The sequence below is a fragment of the Geospiza fortis genome, unplaced genomic scaffold (assembly GCF_000277835.1).
Source record: "Geospiza fortis unplaced genomic scaffold, GeoFor_1.0 scaffold66, whole genome shotgun sequence".
Lineage (NCBI taxonomy): Eukaryota > Metazoa > Chordata > Aves > Passeriformes > Thraupidae > Geospiza > Geospiza fortis.
Genome location: NW_005054312.1, coordinates 724,760 through 751,671, shown reverse-complemented (window position 1 = coordinate 751,671; position 26,912 = coordinate 724,760). Strand labels below are relative to the sequence as shown.

At 39.3% G+C, this 26,912-nt stretch overlaps 1 protein-coding gene across 1 annotated transcript in view; it reads right to left on the bottom strand.

Annotated features, from left to right (window-relative positions):
* The window catches only part of SPTBN5 (spectrin beta, non-erythrocytic 5), a 90,335-nt gene that overhangs the window by 44,362 nt on the left and 19,061 nt on the right, over positions 1-26,912 (bottom strand). Inside the window, exons 17-34 of the mRNA XM_031055786.1 lie at positions 26,310-26,597; positions 25,424-25,670; positions 24,468-24,607; positions 23,441-23,540; positions 22,690-22,860; positions 22,437-22,601; positions 21,472-21,698; positions 20,755-20,941; positions 19,419-19,619; positions 18,264-18,380; positions 17,526-17,689; positions 15,700-15,832; positions 14,714-14,859; positions 13,432-13,546; positions 11,433-11,543; positions 10,110-10,289; positions 6,614-6,817; positions 5,198-5,347 (exon numbers count right to left, since the gene is read on the bottom strand). Coding sequence (XP_030911646.1) covers positions 5,198-5,347; positions 6,614-6,817; positions 10,110-10,289; positions 11,433-11,543; positions 13,432-13,546; positions 14,714-14,859; positions 15,700-15,832; positions 17,526-17,689; positions 18,264-18,380; positions 19,419-19,619; positions 20,755-20,941; positions 21,472-21,698; positions 22,437-22,601; positions 22,690-22,860; positions 23,441-23,540; positions 24,468-24,607; positions 25,424-25,670; positions 26,310-26,597 — 3,046 coding nt within the window. The remainder of the gene's footprint in view (positions 1-5,197; positions 5,348-6,613; positions 6,818-10,109; positions 10,290-11,432; positions 11,544-13,431; positions 13,547-14,713; positions 14,860-15,699; positions 15,833-17,525; positions 17,690-18,263; positions 18,381-19,418; positions 19,620-20,754; positions 20,942-21,471; positions 21,699-22,436; positions 22,602-22,689; positions 22,861-23,440; positions 23,541-24,467; positions 24,608-25,423; positions 25,671-26,309; positions 26,598-26,912) is intronic.

The following is a 26,912-nucleotide window of genomic DNA, read 5'->3' as shown; positions in this document are numbered from 1 at the left end:
TAAATGCTGGATTAGAGCAGAGTCCTTATCTTCACTCAGCTGGATCAAGCTGTAGCTGCAGCCTTGGTGACAGCAGGACACAAGCGGCTTTCTTGTCTTGCAAGACGTCTCTAGGGAGTTGGAACATGTCATGGGTGCATTGAAAGAGAAATTCATATGGCTTGGTTAAACACAATGTAGATCTTATGTTTGCAAATGTTCCTAGAATGGAATACAAATCTTCACTACTCTCCTCCCCGTTCCAAAGGATGCAATGTTGACGGCAATAGATGGAGACCCTGGACACGCTGTGTCTCTGCAAGTTGAAGCTGTGGTGGGAGCTGGTATTTTTGTCACAAGGTTGTCAGGGCATACACTTTTTACAGTGCATGTTTCCTGGGAAGGCCTCAAGCCAGATCTTGTCCAGTGGCTAGAAAGCAATCCTGAGCAGCAAACAGGGTTTACTGATAGAGAGAGGCCAGCTCCAATCTCCACAGGGTGAAAGGGTGGACCAGCTCTATCTGAATCATGTGTTTTGATAAAGATTGTTGGATTTGGGCTTCTTCTAAATTCTCTTACCACCTGGATAGGCATAGCAGTCCAAGGAGTGGCAAGTATCAAGGTGATTTTGGAAACCTTGTGGTAAGCAGGTGTTAGACCATCACATGGAGTCTTCGTAAACTCTGGCCTAGATGAGGGGTAATTCTGAAAGACAATCAGGTCTGGACTTGAAGCCTTGCTCATGATCTCATTCCTGCTACCTGAATTTTCTCTTCCAGTCAGCACAACTGGGGACAGCCATATGTCTCTGGATAAAGTCTGCTGGGAAAGGCCAGGATACTTGGAGGAAGTCACATGAAATCTTGTGATTTGCAGAGCTGGAGACCCACCTGAAGGGAAACCTTGTTTTGGTTTCTGGGGTCGTGTTGGAAGACCAGAGGGAGTTTCAGGCACCTTCTCTAATTGTGGCATGAGCAGACTTGAATGAACATGACTGCTTCCATGGGAACCTGCTCGAAAAGGCTTTATCATCAAGCTGCACGTTGAAATGTAAAGCTTCATTGAAGTGTGGAGGTCTGACATTTGGACATTGCACTGGCTACAGCAATGTTGTTGGCGTGGCAGTGAATCACAAGGTTCCAGGGATGACGGCAGATTTTTGCTGTGGAGCGTAGAAGCAGATGGAAGAGCAGACAGATCAACATTTAGGCGTGATGTCCAGCTTGATGGAGCTTTGCAGGAAAGAACATCTGAGGGCAAAGACAGAGCAAGCTTCAAGGGATCACTGGTTCCAGGGGAAATGCGATGAGCACTTTTTTCTCTTTTTGAATATTGCTTGTAAGATGCAGATATTGACTGAGTGCTAGACCTCTTATATCCATGGTCCCAAGGATCCTTGCAAGCACTGGAACACGTGGATGTCTCATCAGAAGGACTGACACAGGGACTAGTGCTCCCAAAACCTTTCCTCTGGTCTGTGTGGGCCAGGATGACATCTAGCCTTGAGCAGTAAGACACACTGCTAGGTGGTGAGATGGCATTTCCTGGAGCAAGCTTGGCAACTGATTGACCAGTGGGAGGATGCCAAGCTGGCACTGGCATCTTTTCAAAACGCTTGTCCTGCATGGCAGATTCAAAAGCAGGAGGTGGGGTCGTTCTACAGGACGAGAGCAGCACTTCCACAGTGGAGATGTAGGTTGCAGATGAAGGTTTGGAGCAATGGTCCCTGTATGACATTCTGAATCTTAGTCCTAAATGATGCAAAATTCAAAGCCACAGAGCTTGCCTTCCCCCCTGTGCTTAAAACCAAGCCCTAATCCTTTTTCCTTTGGCACTGGAAATTTCCATTCTTCCTCTGAAGCAAAGGAATGAGAGATGAATAAACATTCTCCAGGAAGAAAAATGTGAACAAAAAAAATCCACATTCGAAATAAAAAATCTCAGCTCTTCTGAAACTGCTACCACCTCTTGTCATGTCTGCAAAGCGATATGAGTGTGGAATGGGCTGAAAGATAAATTACGGAGCATACGGCTCTGCTCCCTGAGTGTTCTGACAGTGAGACTGCAGACAGAGTAGGAGGGAGCCAGAAGTGCCTGCCAGAGACAGCCTGCTAACTCGCTGTTATTTCATCTGTGGAGAAAAAAAGCAGCTAACCTGAGCAGTGGATCTGCTGCTGTGAAAAGATCAGAACAGAGCAGAGAGTATTGGACACAGTTTCTGCTCAAAGTAAAAATAAATTTTTTCCTTCTTTTCCTTTTTCAGCTGTTAATTGTCTGCACTCTGCATGATGAGATCTTAGTTTGCAGCTCTTACAAGAGATTCATACAAAAGTTCCATTTGATGGCACAACTGAATTAAAAAAAAATTAAAAATTGATTTTGCCTAATTTCCTTCACATGTACTCTATTTTCTTTAGCACAGAACAATGGTAGATGATATTCTGCAGAAATCCTTTGAAGGCTTAAGTAACTTGGATGTAATATAAGATGCTGGCTTAAAGTCAAACCTGTCACAGTGGCACAGACAGCAAATGAAAGAGCAATTCTTAGTAGTAATTCTTAATTTAAAATATTCCTCTGTTACCTTCTCCCTTCGCCTGTTTCTTGCTTCTGGTCTATGGCATATGAAGTACAGCCAAAATAGGATTGAAAAGTTATGGCATGCTTCCTTATACAGACATTTTGCAGACACAAGAAGTGAAATGCACATAACAGCCTTAACTCAAACACAAAAGTCAGAAGAAATGCAAAGGGTGGAGAGATTGCTTCTATTTGTTTGCCTGATAGGAATCCTTTTTGAATGTGTGTTTGCTTTTGTCCTTTCTGAAAACAACAAATGATGAACTTCCCATTGGGAAAATGGTTTGAGAGTCTTCAGCTGATGTCCTGGCTGAGTTATTTTTTAAAAACATGTTTGAAAAAAATTGCTTTCCTATGATCCTGCTTGTCTGAATCACTATGCAGCCACATTTTAACTCTACATAGTAGTAACAGAGTTCAATCCAAAAGAAATAGATTTGTCTTCCAAGAGTTCTTCAACTGTGGAAAATTGAAATACAAGTAGTGACTAAGGAACATCACTCCGCTGTCAAATTGTTTATTCTGATCTACATGGCAGATGGGAGCAGCTGCAAAAGACAGCTTGACTGTAAAGTGTGGTCTGTGTGAAGAGCTGTGGGAAGGGACAGCCAAGCATCCTCACTTTATTGTTCCACCTGCTGGATGCTTAGTGTCAGTGAGGAAAACTGAGCACCAGATTCCCTGGAAGTTCATAGAGAGGATACTGTGGGAAAAAGATTCTGATAACAGAACTGCTCCTCATGGTCCTCAAGGTCACAGTCTTCGTTCTCAGGCTTTGCTTTGGCTGAAGAAACTTCTGGTTTCTGATCCCACCAGGAGAATTTACCTAGCCTCTGATGAACACCCAGCCCTTTTGTGGCAGTCTATGTCACAGCCTGTGGCAATGGCAAATTCATCTGAACAAAGAAGTAATATGAAGTGCCACTGACCTGTAAGAGAGTGCTGGGGCCATACCAGAAATGCCAGGTACATTACCCTTTCATACCCTTTCATGTATGAGTAATACAGACTTTTGCAACCAGGACTCGCAACTGAGGGGCAAAAAAATCACCTACTCACAGTAGCTTCCCACACATTGACCCCTGCATTACACAGAGCAAAGCAGATGCTGTAGTGATAGTGCCTCTTTGTGTTGGCTGGTATCCATTTAATGAAAAGAGAAAAAAATACAGTGACCAACCTTTTGTAGTGTTTACATTTTCCCTGATAAGCTCCTATGCAGGAGCTTAACAATGATGTACCACTGCTTGGTAGGGAATTGAGGTAGATATAATGCAAATCATGTCATTTGCTATATAAGCAAAAAATAGTGGGCAGAACTATGTAATATTTTACACCTAGGGGAAACTCTCTGCTTCATATCACAAAATCCAGAATGCGAGTCACACTTTCTAAAAGAACCAATTATAAAGAATTTTATAGACATGCATTTCCTTCAAGGAAGGAGTAGCAGAAATCTCCAGGCCCACGTGCTACAAAGGGTTAAGCATGGCACAGCTCAGAGTCAGTTTCCAAAAGGATTTAGTGCCAGTGGAAAGCACTGGTGGAAAACAGAGCTCAGTGCAAAATAAGAGCCATTATATTTTGCTCTCAGTAGTCTTGGAGAATTAAGAATTATTTTTCCTTAGTGAAAAATAACCCAGAGGTGCAACCTCCTCCAGCATTGCACCAATTCCTCAGTTTGGCAACCTGCAACCCATTGATGTGGTTTGTATGCTAAGTCTCAGCATAATTGCAGCAATCTATCAGTTCTTGAATTTTCAGAGTGACTGCACTCAGTTTTGTAATAGCAAATGCCAGACCTTGAAATGGAACCTTTTGAAATAGTTATATGAATCAAAGAAAGTGCAAGAAAGACAAAATATAATTCAATAATAGCGAAAAAAATCTATTTCAAGAGCTGCAAAATGCTGATAATAAGAACATCCTTCTGTCTCTTTGCATTGATGATATCTGCCCTCTTTTTTTCATGAGATGGCCTTTTTCACTAGCTTGTTTTTCTCAACTGCATCAAACAGAAGTTAATACCCCTTAAAAATTCTTTCATTATTGTTCTACACACTCCTATCAACGCCCTTGCAGAACTGAGAAGTCAATTCACTTTTCTGTATTAACTCGCACTGCTGACATCCATTTTTCACTAGTTACATTTTCCCAGCATAACTCTTAACCTGAGGTGAGAATTCCACCAACACCTGCAAAGTAAAATCCCTTCAAACCCTCTTTACAGTTTCCTTTCTCTTTGAATCCTACCAAATTTGTCAGTGGTTAAGCAGTTGGCAAGCTGAGATCTGTTTGTAAAGTGGACTAATATTGGACTCTTGTCTCCCTCTTCTGTTGGGATGCTCGTATGTTCCCTCTTAGATATATTTGCAGTGAATTATCTTTCAGGTAAGGATCATCTACTTGTTTCTGTTTCATACCTAAACCCTATATGAGAAAGGAGAGCTTCTTGCACATTTCTACAGTCTCCAAGTGATACCACAACACAAACAATACCAATAAAAGAGACTGTCCTGTCTGTACACAGGCACAAGGATTTCAAGCTGTAGGTGAACACTAGTGGCCTTTTTAGTTTGAAAGAGTTTACATGCTTGAAGAGTTTTAGCTGCTTATTTCAAGTTTACAATTTGCTTACCTCCTGTGAGTTCAGGAGCATGTCAAGGTGATCCCAATCCTTGTAGAACATTTGTTCTTGGTGTATTTTCTCCAGCCACTCTTTCTTCTGTCTCCATGCATTGTATACATTTTTCTTTTCTTCCAACAAAGCCTGTAGCTTCTGCTGAATCTGAAAAAAAATTCCAATTATAAACTTGTGCTGGTCTTTATATCCCATGATCTGGGTAAGTTGACAGAAGAGAGGATTAAGTGGAGTGGTGGATGATCCCTTTAAATTGCATCAATTTATTAAACAGAAAAAAAACCCAACAAAACAAAACAACTAGAACAAGTTCTAGCACTTCTGTTTGGGCAGAGAGATAACCAAAGGTGCCTCATTTCTGCAATGGAGAAGTGCTTCTTACAGCATATATAGCAGTCCAGACCAAGAGCAAAGAAAGGTAACGGTTTCTCAAGTGTGACTTCTAGCATCAGATCCTAATTCTTCATTATCTTTAAGCATTAAGAGTGCTATTATAGCACTTCAAACTTTTATATTATAGATATTAAAATATAAATTATCAACATAGCATAATTTTCTAGTCAGTGAATTCATGCCACAATGCTGGACTTTATTCAGCTTTCAAGCACTGTATATCCACAGGCTTTCTATGAATGATTTTTTTCCTGCCTTTTTCTACACACAAAGGACTTTAAAGTCAGCAAGATTTCTAGCTACCATAGTCATACAGTGAAATATTCAGCAAATTTTCAGGAAATAGTTTGGTGAGATGGGAGAGTAACTCGCACAAACTCTGCATTTTTCTGAAGGTATTCAAGAGACATGTTAATGAATTATCAGGGCAGAAATGAGCTGGTAGGTACTGAAAAAGAAATAAATGCTGTGCGAATCTTAGAAGCTATTTGTCTTGAGTAAACTGACATTTTGATTTAAATCTTTCATTTCCAGGGAGTATATTTTATTAGTGTATTTTCTAGTGTAATGTTTTTCAACAGAAAATGTTTCAATCAATCTTTAAACTCTCTCATATGTTTGATTGTTTTCATTCTTTGGTTGAGAGGATTTTGTCCAGACTGTCCTGGTGTGGGTATACCCCTGTAATACAAAGTGTAGCACTTGTCTGAAAATCAAACAAGTTGGTAGAAGTTGATAGAGTTGACTCTGTGGCTCAGAACATGGTGAACTTCTTGAAACAGTCCAGATTTGCTGCAAGGGGCCTTCAGGAGATGCCTCCACACATCTGCTGCTGGAGTTAGAAATGAAGCAGATGTTTTCATGCCCAAGATAGGTCACATACTGAGGCAAATGTAGGTCATGCACAGGGACAAGTGAGTATGTGACTTGTATCTTGCAGTGTGATAAAATACAGAATCATAGTTACATTGGGGTCCAGTGCTGAATATGTATGACTGAGCTCAGAGGAGTTTCGATTACCTCTTTTGATGGCATTTCCTCATCTTGCAAGAGGGACTGTCCTAGCTGTACAACATGACTGTACTTCTCTTCTCGTGCCTCAATCTCTGCCAGCAGCTGCTGGTGCTGGGTGAGTCTCAGGCTGCTGGTAGATATGTCCCGAATAGACTCCTTGGCTCGCATTTCCCTTATTATTTCTGCTGTCCATAAGAAATAGTCCCACACCTGGAACCCCAGAAAATATGAAAATTCAGGTCAGGGCTCAAGCTTAGGTTAGCAGGCAGGAAAATCTAAGGTTGACTCTTCAACTTTAAGTGAATAATAGGTAATAAAATCACAGATAAATAAAATATTTCATTAGTGTTTGCAGTATTTTTATGAATTTTATAAGGATGGATAACACAACTGCAGGAATTCCTATATACTGTGTTACATGGTTTGAAATGTCATAATCAAATAGTCATATTGCATCAGTGACAGCATGATATCATTTATTGCTCTTTAATCCATCTTTATTAAAGTACTTTCTGATGTTATTCCCTCAAAAAGGATAAACCTACATTTATGTGGTCATTGTTAGGTCATCCTACATTTCTGTGAAAACTTTTGCTGATACAAATCTACTGGAAAATTAGGTTATGCACATATTCTAAAATGAGAGTGAGAATTTTCAGGCGAAAAACAAATGCACTCCAATAGAAGTGGGAAAAGGGTAAATCACAGGTCAGAAGAAATTGCATAAGCATATAATGTATGTGGAACTATAGGACTGAGATTAGGAGGAACAAGTATGTCATGCTAGCTTACTTTCAAAATCTGATGAACCAATAAATACAACTGCAGTAAGTCAAAATGTCTGAAGCAATTATGACCATGAAAATGCTAAAAACGTCCCTGAGGTTTATTTTTAAACTGTGATTGAAGAAAACGGTACAAGTAAAAATAATTTGTTGTTCTCTGTATATCTTTTTCTCCATTTGATTCTATACCTTCAACAGTCTCTTACTTTAGGCATCTTATTTGAATCTGCAGTAGGAGAAAACTAGGACTGTCAGGGATATACGAGGGATTATAAATGATGATTAAAATTGGTTATAGTTTAGCTATGTCTGGATTAGTTTATTCAATTTTTTTAGGTAGTAAATATTCTTTCAGGTTTATAAAATGTACTTTGAAGTACTATTATTTATAGTAAGCACTGAAGAAAAATTCTCTTATTGCAGAAAATGAAATATTTTTGCTTATCTTTTAAATGGTTGCTGGCTTTTTCACCAAAGAAAACTATGTAATGGAAAAAGATTCTTGGCTGCTCCATTCTACCCATAGATTTTTGTTGATATCATGTAAATCTTGTAAAGACAGCCAGGGAAAAAAAATCAGAAAAGCACCACAAAATTGAAACTGGCCAGTCTGGGGTCCTGACTTTAGCCTTTAAAGCCAAGACACTGCTTTTTAAAAGCCAGTAAACATAGCTACTAAATGAGTCTTCAAAAAGACCGTGGTCCTTTTAAAGTGGCCCATGGTAGCGCACACCTGTTGTCCTAATTTCCATTTGCAGAACTAATTCCTTCACACAGCTGGATGTCATGTAGACACTGACGTTGCACTTGGCACTGCAAATGTCTAAAAGTCCCTGAGATTTTTGAGCTAAGCATTAGGAAAAAATCCATAAGCCTCAGGATATATAATGCAATGAAACAAATCAAGAGCCAGTAAGAGGTTACTGGACTACCACTGCCTGCAATATTTAAGGATAGAGTAGGCATCAGTCTGCAGGAAACTCCTAAGCAGAGCGTGACTCTGATTGTGCAGATCCTAGCACAAACTTCACAATAAGAGCCTCAGATCATTCAGAAATACTTTGAGTCTGTGTCTACACTCATCATCCTTGACAAAGTCTGAAGCCCTCTGCTGAGCTGTGTGTTGTCAGTTAGGTTCAGCTCTGCCATTTAATCACATTAAAATTGTACTTGCTGGGGTGTAAGGAAATACACTAGATGATGGTGCAGAATTCTCATTTTATGGAATTTGATTTTGTTTGTTTATTTCACTTAATCTGTGGATAATTTTTAAATGAAAAAGCCCTGTGGACTGCATATGAACAATATAATGAAAAAAGTATTCTGAGAAGCTATGACTAACATTAAATTTGTGCACCTTTTGGCACAGGTGAAAGAGGAAAGGCAAAGTTGCCTCTTTGCCTTCAGCAGTTTGGGTGATATTCTGCAGCAAAGCTGCTCTAACCAACTGTAGAGTTTCTGAAATTCTTACGGTTATATAGCCATGGCCGCGTGATCCTGCCTTGTCCCATCTGGGCCGCAAGACAGGCTTACCAAATTGCAGAACCAGCTCTTCACTTCTTCAGGAATTATTTTCATATAAGGAGGTGAAAATTGATAGGATTGGGAATACTTTTTGCCATCAGCCTAACATCAAAGAGACAGGGAGTTGCCTGAGGCATAGTCCCATCCAGACACATCACTGAGAATATGGTCATATGGCATTGTCATTTTGTTTTATGATGTCAAGAGTCATGAAGATCAAAGGACACACTGTCAGAGCAAGACATGAGCTATAGATTTGTCATTCAGACCACAGGCTGCATCACACATTTCAGATAAAATTCCAACCTAAGGTATTTTGCATCATTCCAGCAATAAAAATTAGAATAACACTCCCACAGGATCAGGACAACTTAATACTTTTAATCTGAAGTGAAAAACTAAATCTATGATGTGAGCTATGAAGTAAATCAATAAAGAAGTGAACTCTGAGTGACTACATTTTAATGGTGAAATCCACCAAGATTCACGTCCTGATGAAAATGCCTCCAGGCTGAAGACTTCAAGAATCCAATATATGATAGAAGAATACATTCTAAAAGTTTGTCTTGTTCTTCCTGTCAGTCCTAGATACTGTTAGAAAGACAGTGGGCAAATGAACTTTTGACCGACATCAGTAGAATCACCCCAATTCCCCCATCAACAGTTCTGCACATGATAATGGAACTTGTAACAGTTGAAAAACAAACCAAACCCTCAAAACCCCCAAACTGCCATAAACATACTTTATCTCTAACTATATAACATTTCTGTATATAAAATATGACAGGTAATGCTGATTTAAACACTTATAAGAAACTTAAAGTGGATTTAAAAGTGGATTATAAATGGGACAGTAACATCTCTTTTTGTCACTCTTACTCAGTGGAAATTGCAAAGTCTTTGAAGAGATTACGGCTACTCCTGCAAAGCGGTGACTGCTTCTGACAGCTGACAATTATTCCTTACACCTCTGGATAGAAGCTTCTATTCTTATAGAAGGTAAATAAATCCTTATCCTATAAAAAAGATCCTTATCCTCTAACACCTTTCTAAATACCTATAAGCACTAAATGCTTGATTGATAATACAGAGAGCACTTGCAGCCTTTTCCAGTTTGGAAGTGCACCTCTGATTCACACCCACTGCAGGCAACCTTCCCTGAGTAGTGAGGGACAAAGGGCAGAGGTGCTTACATGTGCCTGAAACTCATAGAGCTTGTAGGCTTGTTCCAGGAGTCTCCTACGCTGCACCACTTTGGACTTCAGGGCCTTCCAGTTGGCCACTATTGCCTGCTGCTTTGCTTTCAGGTCTTCCACCTGCTTCTTGGAGCAATGGAGCAGCACCTGATCTGCAGAGTGGATCAGCTCCTGCAGCTGTGCACAGGGGATGAAAGAAGAGGGTTAGGAGGACAGCATCATGGAGATCCTGCTATTATTAGAAAAGTCCTGATAAGGGCTATCTTTTCTGTACATGAAAATACAATTCAAGCAACATTTTCTGACTTAACTTTACTTGTATTAAACAAAAACTTTTATAATGTCTTGTGGAGTAATAGTGACATCCAGTGTTTGTCAAGGTTCATCACAAGTGATTTTTCAGAGGCAGATTTGTTTTCCCTTTTTCACTACACCATTTATTATATGAATAATGAAAGTAGTATTATAATTACTATTATAATGCAAGTAATAGCAGACCAATTTTTTGCTCATTGACTATATAGCTTAACTGTGACTACATTCTCTTCCTGCATGTCTCATGCTTTTTTACTCTTAAAAGTAATGAGAAGCTGATGGGATCAATTCTAATGTTACTGCGCTAAGGCCAAAATATTTGAGGCCCCTGATAAGTAATACTGGGATAACTTCAGTAATCTCAGTATAACTCATTCTGTGTTTTACACTGTATATACTATTGTATACTATTACACATATTATACAAGAGTGAAAACTCATGCTAGTTTTAATATTTGTTGAAGCCAATTAAGTCTCCCATATACAAGGTACCTGTTCTCATACAATTTCACATATTTGTAAAATTTACATTTATTTACATTATATTTACATATTTGTATTGTGAATGCCATCCTTTTTTCTCACAATCCAATTTGAGCCAATATTAATTTTCTCTGCACATAAAACTGATTCTGGATTTTTCCTTGAAATCACTTGGAACAATTTGAAGAAGAAAATAAGCATATCGCAAAGCCTGGCATAATCCTACATTTCAAACCATGATCAAAAATATCCCTGTGAATCACTTCAGTAGTCATATTGAACTACTGTCAGTAGTTATTACAGCATGTGCCTTATTTGATAAGTTTTAATTACCTACTTTATCACTGCCATCAGACCTTGACTATATAAAAAACCCAGAAAATGAAGGAAAATCACTAGAGATTTCCAGGCTTTCTGTGAGAGACTGTAATAATTTGGTTCACAATACCAAATTATTATTATGCTTATCTTGGAAACTTGAACTTTGGCTACACATTGAAGACCACAAATGACTGCCATTACCTGCTGCTCAATCCCAGAGAGCTCGTGCTCCAAGGCCACATGGTTCCGGAGCTGGGTTTGCACACCTCTCATGTCCTTAGCAACATCATCTGGAATACTTTTGGACTTCTCCTACAAAGAAGAAATAAGAGAAAGCTTTGGTTTTTTTCCCATTTCCAAGCAAAACTCACTACAAGCCTACATTAAATAATATTGGGTACTCTAACTCATACTGCACACTTGAGGACATTCTGAGTTACTCAACTATGATAGCTAAAGGGAAGTCAGAAAAATCTCCTAGTAATTCACTTCTAAATATCTTAATGGCTAAACTATTCAAATGGACAGTTAGAAATGAAGGTTTGTGTCTTTCCTTGATCAGAAAATAGAAGAAAATTTCTTACAGGCTTTGTGTTGGGAATCAGTCTTGAATACCTACTTCAGGGGCAGTGAATTCTTAAAAGTAGCATTAACAAGCAACAGTTTCAGTCCATTCTTTGAGATACAGGTGGTCTTCCCGTGAACCATCTTTAGATACAATTTTGGTTATACAGGCACAAGAAAGATTACTGTAAAGATGAGAGAAATGGAGGGACCACTACATAAATGGAAACATAAACATTTTTTTAATCCAACAAAGGTTCTGAATGGATGTAGTTGTTACCCAGACATGCATTGGAAATGTATGCAAAATGAAAAGGCATTTCAGCTGGACAACTGCACTGTCACTAAAATTATTAGAAATTTGTTCCAGGTCAGTTTAGGGAAAATTAGCAGAACATATCTTACCATTGTAGAACTGCATTTCTGCAACAGAATCAGAGGCTAGTTTGGGATACCAACAGTGTGTCTTGGTAAGGTGCTATAAAAGGAGATGCATGTTGTAGTTGCCTGTACTATGATGGCACTGGAGCTGGTGACTTAAGCAAAATCTTCTAGTACTATGTTCCTCTGAGAACACCTTTCCCTGGTAGGCTTCTGACCAGGGTACACAGGAAGGGATGGATGAGACAACTGCTCTCTCTTCCTGGTGTGAAACTCTTAACAAGATGCCATGCAAGAAGGGTGTGTGGTTGCCTGGACCAAACTCAGCATGGGGGTAAAACAACGGTTGGTCTGTGAAGTATTTTTGAACCATTATTTGTCACTGTCTCAGCATTAACTACTTCATCATTGAAGTTAAATAAGCACCAGGTTCTGAAAAGCCCAGCTGGTAATTGGTGAAATATTATGTTTGATTTTCTCTTCATGACAGGGGAAGAAAACAGGAATAACATGGTTGAATAGAGCAGCCTCTGCCAGCACAAACAAGTAGAAAATTCATCACATGTAACCAAACAAAGCCCTGTTGCCTTGCAAACAGTGGAACCCCTTGGATCACTGCCTCCTGTAAATATCTGCGTTAGGGAAACCACACCTCTCATTACAGCAAGGATGTGGTTTCTCTGTGAAATTCTTCAGGATGTTCAGATAAAACAGAAGGCTGAAGATTTTTTTCAGGAGACTTCTCCCCCTAGTTTTCATGCTGGGACTGTTTGAAATTATTGCCAGTACTGGGCACTGGAATGAGAGGAAAAGATTTTTGGCTCAGCTTTTCACATCAGATCACATGATTGCCTGACAACTTTCCAGGCTAATGGTCACTGTAATCCAAACAAATGCCTTTTTCAAAGGAGAGTTCTTCAGCACACATAAAACTACAACAGTGTACAAAGAACCACCATGGTAAGGCAGTAGTTTCTTAGGCCTGATGACTGCAAACAACATCACTGTATGCATTGCACTGTGAGGCACCTTAGTGCAAGCCCTGATCTTCTCGGCTTTTCCCACAGATCAGCAACTCCAGCTCCATCTGGTTTCACCAGTGATTCTCATAAGGTAACCAGTCATGTGTATAAGATTTACCCAGGATTTGAAGTCAGCAGTAAGAATGCTGAGAATCATAAGAATATTCCACAAAAAAAAAAAAAAAAGCTGAAATAAAGTTTGCATTATATGAAATTTTCCTATGGATTTTTACCTCAATATGGGTCAGAGCATCTGTCAGATCTTGGTAACACTTGTGAATTGCCTCAGCATCTCTCAGCCGCCCCCCTCGTGATCTGGTCATTTCCAACAGTTCCTCCCAGGAGTTCCTTCAAGGTAGAATGGGGCAAAGAACAATGTGAAACATTTAAACTAGGGATAAAGGAGACCAACAGTCTAAAGAAATACTGAAAACAGAACCTGTTCTTGCTTAGTTTTTAATTCCTGCCTTTAAATTCTGTTGGAGCTATTCTCTGAATGGCAACATATCTCTCACCCTACTCTGCCCTCTTGTCTGCTCCAGGAACTTAAAGAAATGGTCCTATTTAAGAGTTCCCCCCCTCAATTGCACTTTTCAGGTGTTATATGCAGTACTTGGAGTACTGAGTCATAGAATCATAGAATATCCTGAGTTGGGAAAGACCCACAAGAATCATTAAAATCCAACTCCTGGCCCCGCACAGAACACCCCAAGAATCACACCATGCATCTAATAGCCTTCTCCAAACACTTCTTGAACTCAGGGTGATGTGACTGCTTCCCTGGGGAGCCTGTTCCAGTGCCCAATCACTCTCTGGGTAAAAAACCTTTTCCTAATATCCAACTTAAGCTTCCCTTGACTCAGCTTCAGGCCATTCCCTTGGTCCTGTCACTGGTCATCACAGAGAAGAGATCAGCTCTTTCCCTCACAAGAAAGTCGCAGACTGCAGTGAGGTCTCCCCTCAGTCTTCTCCAGGCTGAACAGACCAAGTGACCTCAGCCCCTCCTCATATGAGGAGCTGCCCCTCAAGGCCCTTCATCATCCTCATGGCCCTCCTTTGGACACTCTCTAACAGCTTAATAACTCTCTTATATTGTGGTAACCACAGCTGCCTGCAGACACACTTCTTCTTTGGGCCAGTTTGGACTGATGCCAGAACTAAGAAGCTCAGAGCATCTCAATGTTATTCTGCAGAGCAGCGATGGGATTCAAACTAAAAAAAAAAAGAAGCAATAAAACTTCACTTTGAGCCTTTCAGCTGGTGATCCTGTTTCAAAGGGCAAAGGAAGTTCACCTTGTAAAACACCTCCAAAGCAATTTACAAGAAGACAGAACAGCAAGTATGATGTTTGTTTTTAAATGAGGCTGGAAGCAACTCTGTGTGAGCAAACTACATAGTTTGCAATTAGAGAATCAGGAGGACATGCCCTATCCCTTCCTAGTTTCTTGTTACTTCCTCCTCCTTGAGAGCAGATGGAAAGGACAAAGCCTTTTAGACCTAACACAAGGCTCCTACCTTAGTTGTTTCTGCATCTGCCGAATTTCCCAGGACTCAGAATACCCTTGGCTCAGCAAGTTGTCTGCCAGCTGCTGGAAAGCCACAACTCTTTTCCCAGCTGCTTCCAACTGATGTCGGAATGTATCATATTTGGCACAAAGTTGCTTTAGAAGGGAAAACAAGAATAAAGAGAAAACCCCTTTTAAGTGCTCTCTTTTTCCAAACATACCTGCTCATCAGAACACAGCCATAGAACAGGTAATAAGCTGATAATACTTAGAGATAGACAAACTTCAGAGAATGACTGGATTCTACCTTCAATGACCATGAGAAGCTTCAAGCTCTTAGCGAAACATGAGGCTTGTGATGCAGATGGGAGGCATAAACATGACTACTGGGGACAGAAATAAGCATTCTATGTGCAATGAATTTCAATTACAAAATTATGCGGTTTTACTTCATGAATGCAAATGTGTATTCAGTGCTGTAAATGGATTATGGAGTCTGATTTTAAGGTTTAAGACACAAGCTATTTTGAAATAAATAATAAAAATTATAAAAATTAAGATGAACAGGTGAATTGTAGTGATTTGTAACAGGCTGACATTGCAGTGATTTGTAACAGGCTGACATTAGATTGGTTTCTATGCTATGTCTGTATATCAGCAATCACAATCAAAAAGAAAAAAGAAAAAGAAAAATCCTAAATGGATACCATACTGAAATATCTACTTATTAAAAATAGAAAATATTTGCTCTCTGAAGGTGTAGACATTTTAGCATGCAGTTGTTTCAGACAGCTCAGCCCTCATGGTAACAGGATGCAATACTGCCTGTTCTTCAGACCCTCCCATCCACTTCACCCTTTTCTCTTCCCATCTTCCAGCTATTTATACTTAGTTCTTACTTATCTTTTAAATTTTCAAGGACAATTTTAGTATCTGTTTAGAGTCTCACTACATACAGTTTATTTGATTTTTTAATCTGGTACTCAAAAAACTCACCAAAACATGTTCATAATCATTTCCATAGTCTTCAGAGCTGGCTGTTTGTTTCTGCTGAGTGATCCAGTCTTCCAGATCTTCATATTCTCGTAGAAACTCGTGCAAGAGAAGAGTTTCATCGAGCTTCTTCCCTCTGTTAGGGGAAGGAGACAAGATAATATAATTAATAATAGAAGAGAAGGGCTATCAGTAGCTTTCTTCCAATGAATCCCCAAAACCTCTCACCATCAAAACTCATTCTCTGTAACGAAAGAGCTGATTATTTCTCAGATTTGGAAATTATGATTGTAGGATGACAGCTGTCAGCCAGGTCATGCTCATCTCATGAGCTGAATTTCCTGTGCCTATCTGAACTGTGCCTATCTGAACTCTTTCTCTGCTCTGTTTTTGATTTTGCTTGGGGTTTGTTGTTATTGCTTTTACTGGGTTTTTTTTCTTTCCATGAGAAAGAATCCCCTTAATTTGTTTCCATATCTGTCCTGATCTGTCTTTCTAAAGATAATTGAATTGCTTGTGAAAATGAGAAGGAAATATTTCCTGAGCATCTGGAAAGAAGATGCTGTGAAAGCCTTTGGATGCAATTCTCATATTGCCTGTTTGGCAGAATTGCTCCAACCTGTTATGTATTTCCAATGGTCTAGATTACTTTATAATTCAGCCAGACATGTTACAGGGCTTCCACAGCAAAAAAATATATCAATTTTCCATCTGTCAGCCTGCCATTGATCAAATATTGCAGCAAAGAAGAATCTGGCTTCCCAGTTTGAGTCACAAATGTTCATCACAAGAGATGTAACTTGTTAAGAGTCCAGCCCAAGGAGAATGCAGATGAGAGGTGCAAACCAGAGCACCAATAAGGCACCACAAGACACAGGTTAACATTTAGAAAAATGAAAACAAAACGTTTCTGTGTTCAACACACGGAAGCCTTTTGATATTTGTAGATTATTTCTTTTTCTGAACTTCTCATTCACAGGTTTTTCTATAGATGCTTTTACTTTGTCAGCTGTAAACGAGATTAAAAAAGAAAGGTAAAATACCAAAATTTTCTTTAGGTTTAATTATTCTAGTATTCAGATTTGTTATTCTGCTTGCAGAGCCCTCTTCCTTTTCTGAGTGAAATTTTTGTGGGAGAAAAATCTAAGTTGTTCAGACACTTTTTCCTTTCTGAAAACAAACTGGAAGTGTTAAAACCCTTGGTACAAGCCAATTGTCCTGTTGTAAATATCTTGCTGTAATAATATCTGAAAGAAAGTGAAATTAAAAGTAAATTATTGATTCAAGAGTCAAAGACTTCCTATACTAGCACAGTCACTGGGTATATAAATAAGTGTATCCATTATTGTCTCCCTTACAATATGTAAAAATCAAGTAATTTTCAAGTAACATTAAGGGAATATTCTAATAATATTTTTTCCTATTGATAGCAGATTCTAAATACTACAAATACAAGCCAGAATCTGGCACCTCAAGTCACTTTACAGGAGAATGATTAAAGATAAAGAGGAAATTGGTAAATATCAAATCCTTAATATGTAGCAAAACTCCTTGTTAAGTAAAATGAAAAGCTCATAAATGCACAGAATTATAATATAGAAACAAGCAATTTCCTAATTATAATTGAAAAAGAAGAGATAATATAATTTAATTATAAAACTATAGAAGTAAAATAAAATTATTAACAACAACAACATTATAATTATAATGAATAACTTATTTATAATATAATAAATATAAATTCCAGTGAAGTAACTGGAGATATCTCTTCTTGATTTCAGTGGGCTTTGATACTACTCTAGGATCCAAGGGGGAGTTCTGGTTTATACCTTGCTGCTGCTAGCTCCTGTAGCTCCTGGAGTCTTGAATGAACTTGTTCCTTTGGTGCATCAACCTCAATATACTGGATGGAGCCCACAAGAGGAAGAGTTTGGGCACTTTCACTCAGTTCTTTCAACAAATCTTGGTAAATGGCAATCTCATGCTCCAGTGCCTGACAAAGAAAAACAGTGAGTTGAGAGTCAGTTGTCAGAGATAACTTTCTCTCTGTGAACAGCCTAGGGTGTAGTGATTGAAAAAGAAAAATTTTTGGGAAGGACGTGATATTTCCAGGACTTGATTAATTTTAGATTATTTTCTAGCAACATTCAAAAAAAATTGTACAGAAATTCAAACTAATTAGATTAATAAAGACATTTAGAATTCCCTGATGGAATATTAGGTAGAGAAAAGTATTCCTGGATTAATACTTTATCTGTATCTTTGATTTTAGGAAAAAATTATAAGGCTTCTGCTTGCATCTGTTGAAACTGAAAAGCAGACAGTCAGATTTGGCCTCAGAGGAATATGAGAGTATTCACCATCCTCCTTTCCTCCCAAACTACATTTTACCAACCAAGTTAGTAAACTGCACTGATCTCTTCTATCAATCTATCCATATGTAGACATATATCACTGCAAAATATTGTAGATGGCTGGGCACTCAACTACCAATAAGATAAACAATTTTATGACTGCAGAGGGACCAAAAGATCAGGCTAGCCCACAGAATTTAGGCAGAGAAATACCTTGTGTTTCTTGATGAGTTTCAGTGTTCCATCTTCATCTTTACCGTAGTCCTTGCTTGTCGCAAGTGGATATTTTTCTGCTATCCAAGCCTCCAGGTCTGATGTATTCATTAAAAACTATCAGTTAAAGAGAAAACAAATAAGCTTCAACTTTCAAAAAATTAATGACATTTTTCTTACCTAATAAATTCTAAATAGATGGTGCACTGTAAGGCTTACTGTAATGTTTTATTTGATATTTAATTCACCGTTCTCTGTGAAATCATAAAATAATGAAGAGATCAGAGATGGAAGACTTCAGTGCAGGATAACTAAGTGTATAATATCAGTGGGACATTTCTTCTTTCTCTGCCTGAGAAGTTCAAATCACTGAAAGAATCAGGCTTCATAAAATCTACAGTTCTGACAAGTGTGTTCTTATATAAAGGAAATAAAGGCCAGACGATCGAACAGAACATACTTTAACTGGGGCTGTGAACTCCATGAAAATGCTGTTTATTTCTACAAAACTGCATGTACCATCTGAGTAACTGCACTCCTAAATGTCCCACTGATGACAGAAAATTTGGATTATTGATATAAATATTTGCATGCCATTTTAAATTTTATTTTTTTAAACAGGATAAGCATGAAGGTCCAGAAGCCTATTGAGAAGAATAAAGCCAAAACCCCTAACTTGCTCTGAGAGTATCTGAGAGTATTTGAGAGTAGCTCTTCCTGAGTATCATTTTATTGCTTGGAAAATTGTTGCGTGAAACAGGTGAAGAATGGATAGCACAAGAAATCCTCTCTTTTCTGATTTCCATGTCATAATTCTCCAGTATGAAGGGCCAGTTCAGGATTCATTACATCAGTAAGTTGAAGCCTGAGACTGTGTAAAGACACAGAGAAAGGAGCTGCTACTGGGAGAAATGTGTGTTCTGTGCACAGCTATATGGGATGGGTATAGAACCCAAGGGAACCTGCAGAGCAGCAGGTTGAGAGTGGGGGCTGCATTCAACTGTACAGTCCAGCCCTCCATTCCCATGAGTCTGGCCTCAAGAAGTTGGAGAGAATACCAGTCCCAGCAAAGCTGTTTTTTTATTCACTTTAACATTTTGGTCCTCTTGTTTTTCTGAAGAAGCTATTGTGCAAGCTCTTTGCTTTAATTTGTACCTCCTGGAAGCCAACTGAGTGCTGCAGCTGCTTCATCCTTCCCTCACAAGATGTCTCCAAGCCCTGCCAGGCAGTCAGAAGCTCCTGGCATTTCTCACTTATTTTCTGAGCTGATGGGTGCTGGTCTACAATCATTGTCTTTCCTTTATCCAGGACCCGCTGGACTTGCTGTTTGTGGGCATTCACTTCTGCCTGCAGTTCCTGGGAATGAGGGAAAAGAAAAAGTAGGAATAAAGGAAGATATGTGAGGACAAGTAAATTCTATGTGCTCCTAATTGTAAGCAAAACTGGCAGCTGGTGACAGTGGGCAGAGTATAACAAGTGGACACCAGGGCTGTCTTATTCCTGCAGCGTCGGTCACTGGTGCCAGCCCCACACGCACAATGCTCTGCTCTTGGTACTGCCATCGAGGGAGGAGGGAAGGGTGTGTAAGGAAGCAGCACACATACCTTAACTTACCTACACCAAAGTCCCCTCTTTACCATGCTCCTGCCCCTTCCCCTGTCCAGCAGCCAGGGAGATTTGGGAGAAGGAGCAGATCCCAGGATGAGACACAAAGCTGGTGGAATCAGAAAAAAATGTTGAGCTGGTCATGGAAAAATAAAATAGCCAAGATGATGAAGGGGCTGGAGGATGATGCAAAGAGAGACACTGTCATCAGTACCATGAAAACTATTGGACTACTGCTCCATAAATCCTCCCCACCAGTCTTTAAATGTTCTCATGAAATTTGCAATTAAGGTGCTACAAAATCCAGCATTGCTTGTGGTGCAGGACAGCTGAGGTACCACTCTGGCTGTGAGGAGCTGCTGCAAAGAATCAAACTCCCCAGAAATGAATATTAATCTGTCCTTATAAATACAGTGACTGTAGCTTGTTCAGACCATTTAAAAATCGGTAGAGATTTAAGATAATTGCTAAATGCCTGTTATATGCTCTCCTAGAAAATCCAGTACACACAAACTTCAATATACAATTTATAATGAAGCCATAAGCAGAAAACTACAATAGTTTTATTTTATTTACTCTTTTCTATGTAGTGTCAAATGCACTAGTTTTTTTACCCTTTTTTATTGGGAAGAGCTATGCAATTTCTCACATTAATAATTCTCTATAATACAACAAATTTTGCAGTTCTCACGGGAATGTTGTATTTGTTCTGAAAATCACCACCACTCTGCTGATTTGTGTCGATCCACTGAACCATTTTATCTGGACCAGAGCTGGATCAGTGAATGTACTTTTTGGAAGCTTTGACTGTGCAGGGGCAGGTTTGTAGGCTGAGGTGAAGTGCAGTGGGTAACCATGCTATAAAGCACTTGATTAAAGGAGGTACCTTGTGCTTTTGCAACAGGTTTTGAGCCACATCCAAGGACTTCCCGCAGTTGGTGGAATGGGCAGTAGGCAAGCGCTCATTGATCCAGTTCAGTTCCATGTCATGATAATGGTAGAACTCATAAAGATCCACAGCAGCTTCCAGCAACTTATGCCTCTCATAAAGAGGTGCTTGCAAAGACTCAAACCTAGGGGTCATCCATTAAATATATGTTAAAACAAAGCTTTATCCTCATTCTGCCAAGGGAATTAGACTACAACACCATCAGGAGATTTCGAAGCACTGGACAATTCTTTGCAATTAAATTTCAATGTTTAGTACTGGCTGCACATACAAGGGTCCCTTGGCAAGCAGACCTATATGATAACACTAAATGTAAGCAGAGAAAAACTTATTTACACTTTTAAAGTCCTAGGTTTGTCCTGTGATGTATTAAATGCTGGATCACTGTACCTCTTACAAAGCAGTGGACAACCTGTGGATAAGAAAGGCACTAGAGGAAGAGTGCAGCTGGAAAGGAGCAATGTTCAGTCATAAAGGTTGAGGTGGGTCAACAGGCAGCTGTGTAGGTGCAGATCAGAGCTCCAGCTGGGAAGAGAAATCTTTCCTGAGTATGGGTTAAACTTCGTCAACCAAGAAAATTTTTTAGAAGGTAGAATAAAAAATGCAATTTGTCACAAGAGGTGGGCAGAGACAAAAAACAGAGGGACACCGTACCTTTTCAGATATTTCTGTGTTTCATCCAGAATCCTCTGGGAGTCAAAGTGATTGGTGGCCATTTTCCTTGCATGAGATACAATGGCATTCATTTTCTCCGCCAGCTCACGTGTCTCATCTTCCAGCTGTCTGTGCTGCTTGAGTAGATCACGGCTGGAGCGCAAATCATGGCCTGTCTCAGATTCCTGAAGAACTTTCTCAATTTTTTCTATCTTCTTTTTGGCATCCTGCCAGGAAAAGATTACAGCACACTCATACTGTCCTTTCAACACTTTCTCATCCCCTCCTATGACAGCTTCCTGGACACAATTTTTAATTCCAATTGTCCTTTCTTGGTAATATGATGTCTGGATGTCTCTAAGAGACATCTTCTGGGAATATTTTGTTTTGTGAACTATTTTGGAATACTCTTCTCTCTGAAACACTAAATCACATCGTTGAAAACAGTCTCTTTGAAATATCTTCAGCAACATAATATAAAAGAGTCAGACAATCCTCAAAGACTTCAGACTGTAGCTATAACTCAACAGCTGTTCCATTCACAATGGTCTCAAAACAGCTTCGCAGCATATTGTCCTTGTTATAAAATTTGACTGGAAGACCATGTGCTTAATACAGTGCCATGCCTGCAGCCCCAGACTGCCTCCAGGCAAGCAGTTATGTTTGCATAGCACTGACCCCTGACAGAGTTTGGGTTGTTTTCCCAGTACAGGATGGCCACACAGATGCAGTGTTGAGCCCAAGTTCAACAGCCTGATGCTTTTCTGGCACTATTATTGTGCTCATAAATTTGAAGTTGGCTTGGACAGTATAATATTGGGGTTTCTTTCCAGGAACTGCAGACAAAATGGAGACCTTAAAAACCACTTCTATGTGGATGGTATTCTCTTTTATGTGGTGTCCACACAATAGAGGAACCAGGCTCCTAGGCCATTCCTCCCCTCTGTTCCTCATGACTTCCTGACCTGCAGCAGTTCCATGAGCTGTTCCTGCTGTCCAGCTTGTCTCAGTTTGTCACCTCGTTCTATCATTTTGCTATACAATTCCCTCCACTTCTTCTGAAGCTCTGACATCTTCTCCTGGACAGAAACTGCAGCGTAATGGTTGTCTTGAATCAACTGATTTCCTTTCTGGAGAAACACAGTGCATCACTTTATTAGCAGTCAGCATATCTGAATTTCAGTACAAGATGGAAAACATCTCCAAAGCTGCCTTCACCTTTATCAGTGTTGTAAAGTGCTCCTCATTAGCCAACATTTCCTTCTCAGCAGCCTCATGCCACTTCAGCTTGCGTAGAACATTTGTTGGATCTCGATAGGATTCATCTGATGCAATCTTGTACTTCTCTTCCATCCATATCAAAAGCTCAGCAGCATCACGATTAAACTCCTTACAGAAAACAAAAAAGGGTTAAATTGATTTAACTAATGAAGAAGTATGGTCTTGAACTATAGATGAGGTTTTAAGCCATCATAATATCTCTTGGTCTCTTTTTTACCACATTTATTAATCTGTTCCCTGTAATTGTGAGTGAAGTTTTCCATAGTTGATAGAATATTTTAACCAGAAGAGGACCAATCCTCCAGTATAACTTCATGTCTCAGCATAGAAACTAAGCTTGGTGCCAAAACTTTGATTAACCGTACTAAGTTATTAAGGTCCAGGTCCAGAACAATAGTAAGTAATGAACAGAATAAATTTAACCAGTAGACAAAACATTCTGTTGATATTTTTTATTCAGAATCTCCTTTTTTTTTTTTTTAATTTTCTATGTTTATGGCTTTGTAAGTTTTATTGCCAGTGCATCACCTGCTCCCTGGAAAACAAAGCTCTGTCCCACAAGCAAAGAGAAAATGAGCTGTAGTAGGAATGCTCAGCAGTTTGAGTTTTTGTCTCATTTTAAGACAAAGGGTAAAATTCCAAATTTTACAGATCACAGATGCCTGACCAAATCTGCAGTATCAGTTACCTGTAGTCGTAGGGAATCCAACAACCTCTGCTTTCGCTTGGCATTGCTTTGTATCAGCTGCTCCCACCTTCTTTGGAGGGTGACCATTCTGTCTTCAACACTACCAAGAAAAACAAGAAGTCCAATGTTGTACTAATACTGGTTCCCCTTGCTTATGCTACAGTCATGACTATGATATAAATGTAATCTAGTTTCTACAACTTTGCTGACGGGAAAAAGGGCTGTATGTCCCTGTCTTGTATGGCTGTGTCACATTAGCGTACTGCAGCCATACACTGGAACACTGAGACCTCCCTCTGCTCCGTATTATTGTTATATTACTCATAATTAACTGATAACTTCCATTTCGGTGTAAGTGCAATGAGGCTTTGGAATGGCTTTCTAATGGTAGTAGTGCTGGCAAGAAATCAGATCTTAAGGGCAGTTTTATAAATTTGTGGAGGGAGTGTTCAAGACATTATCACTTACAATCACAAGAACACAGTCTTCTGATCCAAGAGGTCCATTCTAACCCTCTCTTTCTAATTCTTGTTTGCAAAGGGCTCCCCTTACTAGATCCTAGTGGCTCTAGGACAGGAAAAGGAATTACAGATAACAGTTCAGCTTGGACAAAAACACAAAGGTGCTGCTCCTGAAGAATTTTGCTTGTGAAGCCTCTAGCAACTTTTTGAAAGCAAAACATGTTTCTAATATGTGATACTGACAAATTAAGGAGTTCTTTTTTGTAGGCATTTAATGAGTTCACTCTAAGGAAGTTTTATCATTATGTGTATTTTATGATTCAAAACAAATTATTCTAGTGAATAAAATATTGGCATTCTGCCAAATGCCTCATTTAACCTAAAGCTCATTTGTCCTAAGAGCACAGGAAATCTATTTTTTGAAAAGAATTCCTTTTGGATCCCTTATCCATCAAATTGTGGATTGGAGGTCAACTAATTTCTCCTCAGAGAAAATTTTTCATTTCACATGATCACACTGGATCATTTATTAAAGCTAAATAAAAAAGCAATGGGTTTGGACTCACACATGAGATGCGAAATGCCTGCTCTCTAGTAGGTTCACCCCATTTTCATTGAGCGCTTCCACTCGTCTCTTCAGTGCCATCAGCAGTTGTTCAAATTCCTGATGTTGCTTCAGCAGGCTTCGAACAGCATCTACATGGTCCTGCATTTGAAAAAGAAAATTTTATCAAGATTTTCTTGCTCTTATTGTTTCTGTAGCAGTGAAAAAAAAAAAAGTTGGACCTTACTTTCCTCCTCCTCTCTCAGAAAGGAAATAGAGTGTACATTTTGCACAAGCCCAAGGATGTTCAGAGCTACAAACAATCAGCAGGTTTGCATCATATCTGGTTTCTCTATTCTATGTTTCCATTATGGTTCCATTTTTACCTTTTAAGAAAATCTACATTCTAAATTTATGTCCCCACTCTGGCCCATGTAGGGATACACAATACAGAAGACTAACTTGTAAAACTTTATTCCACTCAGTTGATCCCAAAGTATCAATGTTTTGGGTTCAGTTGAGAACATAAGAGGCAGCGAACCTCCTTCTTCACTGATTTTGTGAATATTGTCTGCATTTGTTTTTTGCTTCACATGCTTTAATATTCTTAAATTAATGAAAGAAAAATAATTTTTTTAAAGAAAAGGTTACATTTTTACTTGAAAAAAATTACTATATTTAAGTGGAAACCTTATTTTTTAATGGATGAGTCAATTTTATATAAACCATATGACATGGACAAACAGCAACAAATCACAACCCTAGCTATTTTAATTTTTTTTTTTTGAGGGACAATGAGCTTTGTTCTCATTAAGATGAGTAAGAACATAAGAATGTTAATAAGATCCTGAAAGTCTAGTTCCCAAGCATGGAAATGCCATGATCAGAAGAATAAAGAAGCCATTCTAATAAGGAAGGTTGTTGCTACTCCTTGGATGGGGAGAAGCAGGAGGAAACAAGATCAGGTGCTGTCCATACCCCAAGGTCATCCCCCCGGAGAAAGGCCTCATGGCCAGAGAGGGCTGCATTGATACGGTCTCCCTCCCTATTGAACTTCTGCAATTCCAGGCCATCCTGCAGCTTTTTCCATCGCTTTTCCCACATTTCCTCCAGCTCTTTGTTCTCCTTGGCAAGTCTCTCCATGGTCTGGTGGACATCTCTGCTCCTGTTGTTACTGGGTTGTTGGTGGACTACTTTGCGCCCAAGCTCTTCAAGCTGAAGAAATCTTCCCAGAATCAAAAAGAAAAATGAGACCTCACTGCATGAGGGAATACGAATTCTCTTTCATCACAGCTCTTTGCTCTCTTGGCAGCACCCATAAACCAAGCTTCCCTCCCTATTACCTTTTCCCTGCAGGTTATGCACTACAAAGTGCAGCTGTTTTATTGTTCAGGGGTACATGCTGGAGGCAGTAGGTGAGGTTTCCCCAGCCGGACTGAAAGCCCACATAAGCAGGCTTTCATATTTAAAGGGAAAGGTGGGCCAACAGTATCTGGAAATTCATAACAGTGCAGAAGAAGAACTGAAAATTATGGCAAATGGAAGCATAAGTCATGAGAAGAAATGGGGTACAGGAATAAAGTACAGATGACACTTTCTGAGAGTGTCAGGAGAGCTAGTGGAATTCTACTACTGTGAAAATACAGCTCGTCCTTCTTCCTCCCCCAGCCTTCAGGATAAGTATGCAAAAGCTGACAAGATTTTATGTTTTGCAGTGTCCTTCTGTCACAAATGTTCAAGTGCATGTGAATAAAATTTCGATATCACCTTCATGCACAATTTATGTACATGATTTACACGTTTCATTTTCACAGTACTGTTGTCATATCTCCCCACTCTGCCCACCCTGCCAGAATCTCTCTACCTCTCATTCTGAGAGCCAATTTCTATCAGCAGGTCTTGATGTTCCTTCAGCAATTGCTCTGCAGATCCTACGTCCAGACCCATTTCTTCACTGCTCAGTTTCTCCCGAATGCCCTCTGCCCACAACAGGAGCCTACGGCTGTCTTGCAGGAAGGACTGCTGGTTTTGGGCCCACTGCAGAATGTCTTGCTTCTTTTGGATCTCCAGCTTGAGCTTTGCCAGAAGCCTCTCCATGTTTTCTACCTGCTCAGTGATGACCCTGCTCTCTGCAGGGTTGGTGTCCTTGATCCTTCAATAAAATACATTCAACTGTATGAACATTTAGAGCTTGAACCAGTACTCTTTAAAAGGAATGGATTTGGATAGAGTTCCATTAAAAAGAAAGTCAGCTAAGGCAACATATCCCCATTGTGAATGTACTGACAACTTAAGTAAAAACACCTTAATATTTCAGATTTAAACTCCTTTGCACAATTATCTGCTATTCTCCTGCCATCACCCTTGCTTCCCGATTACCCTCTTTCAGGACCTAAGTGATACCTCCACATTTTGTAGTAGGAAACTAACATTAATAGTGAGGATTTTTTAGAGCCACAAACAATCA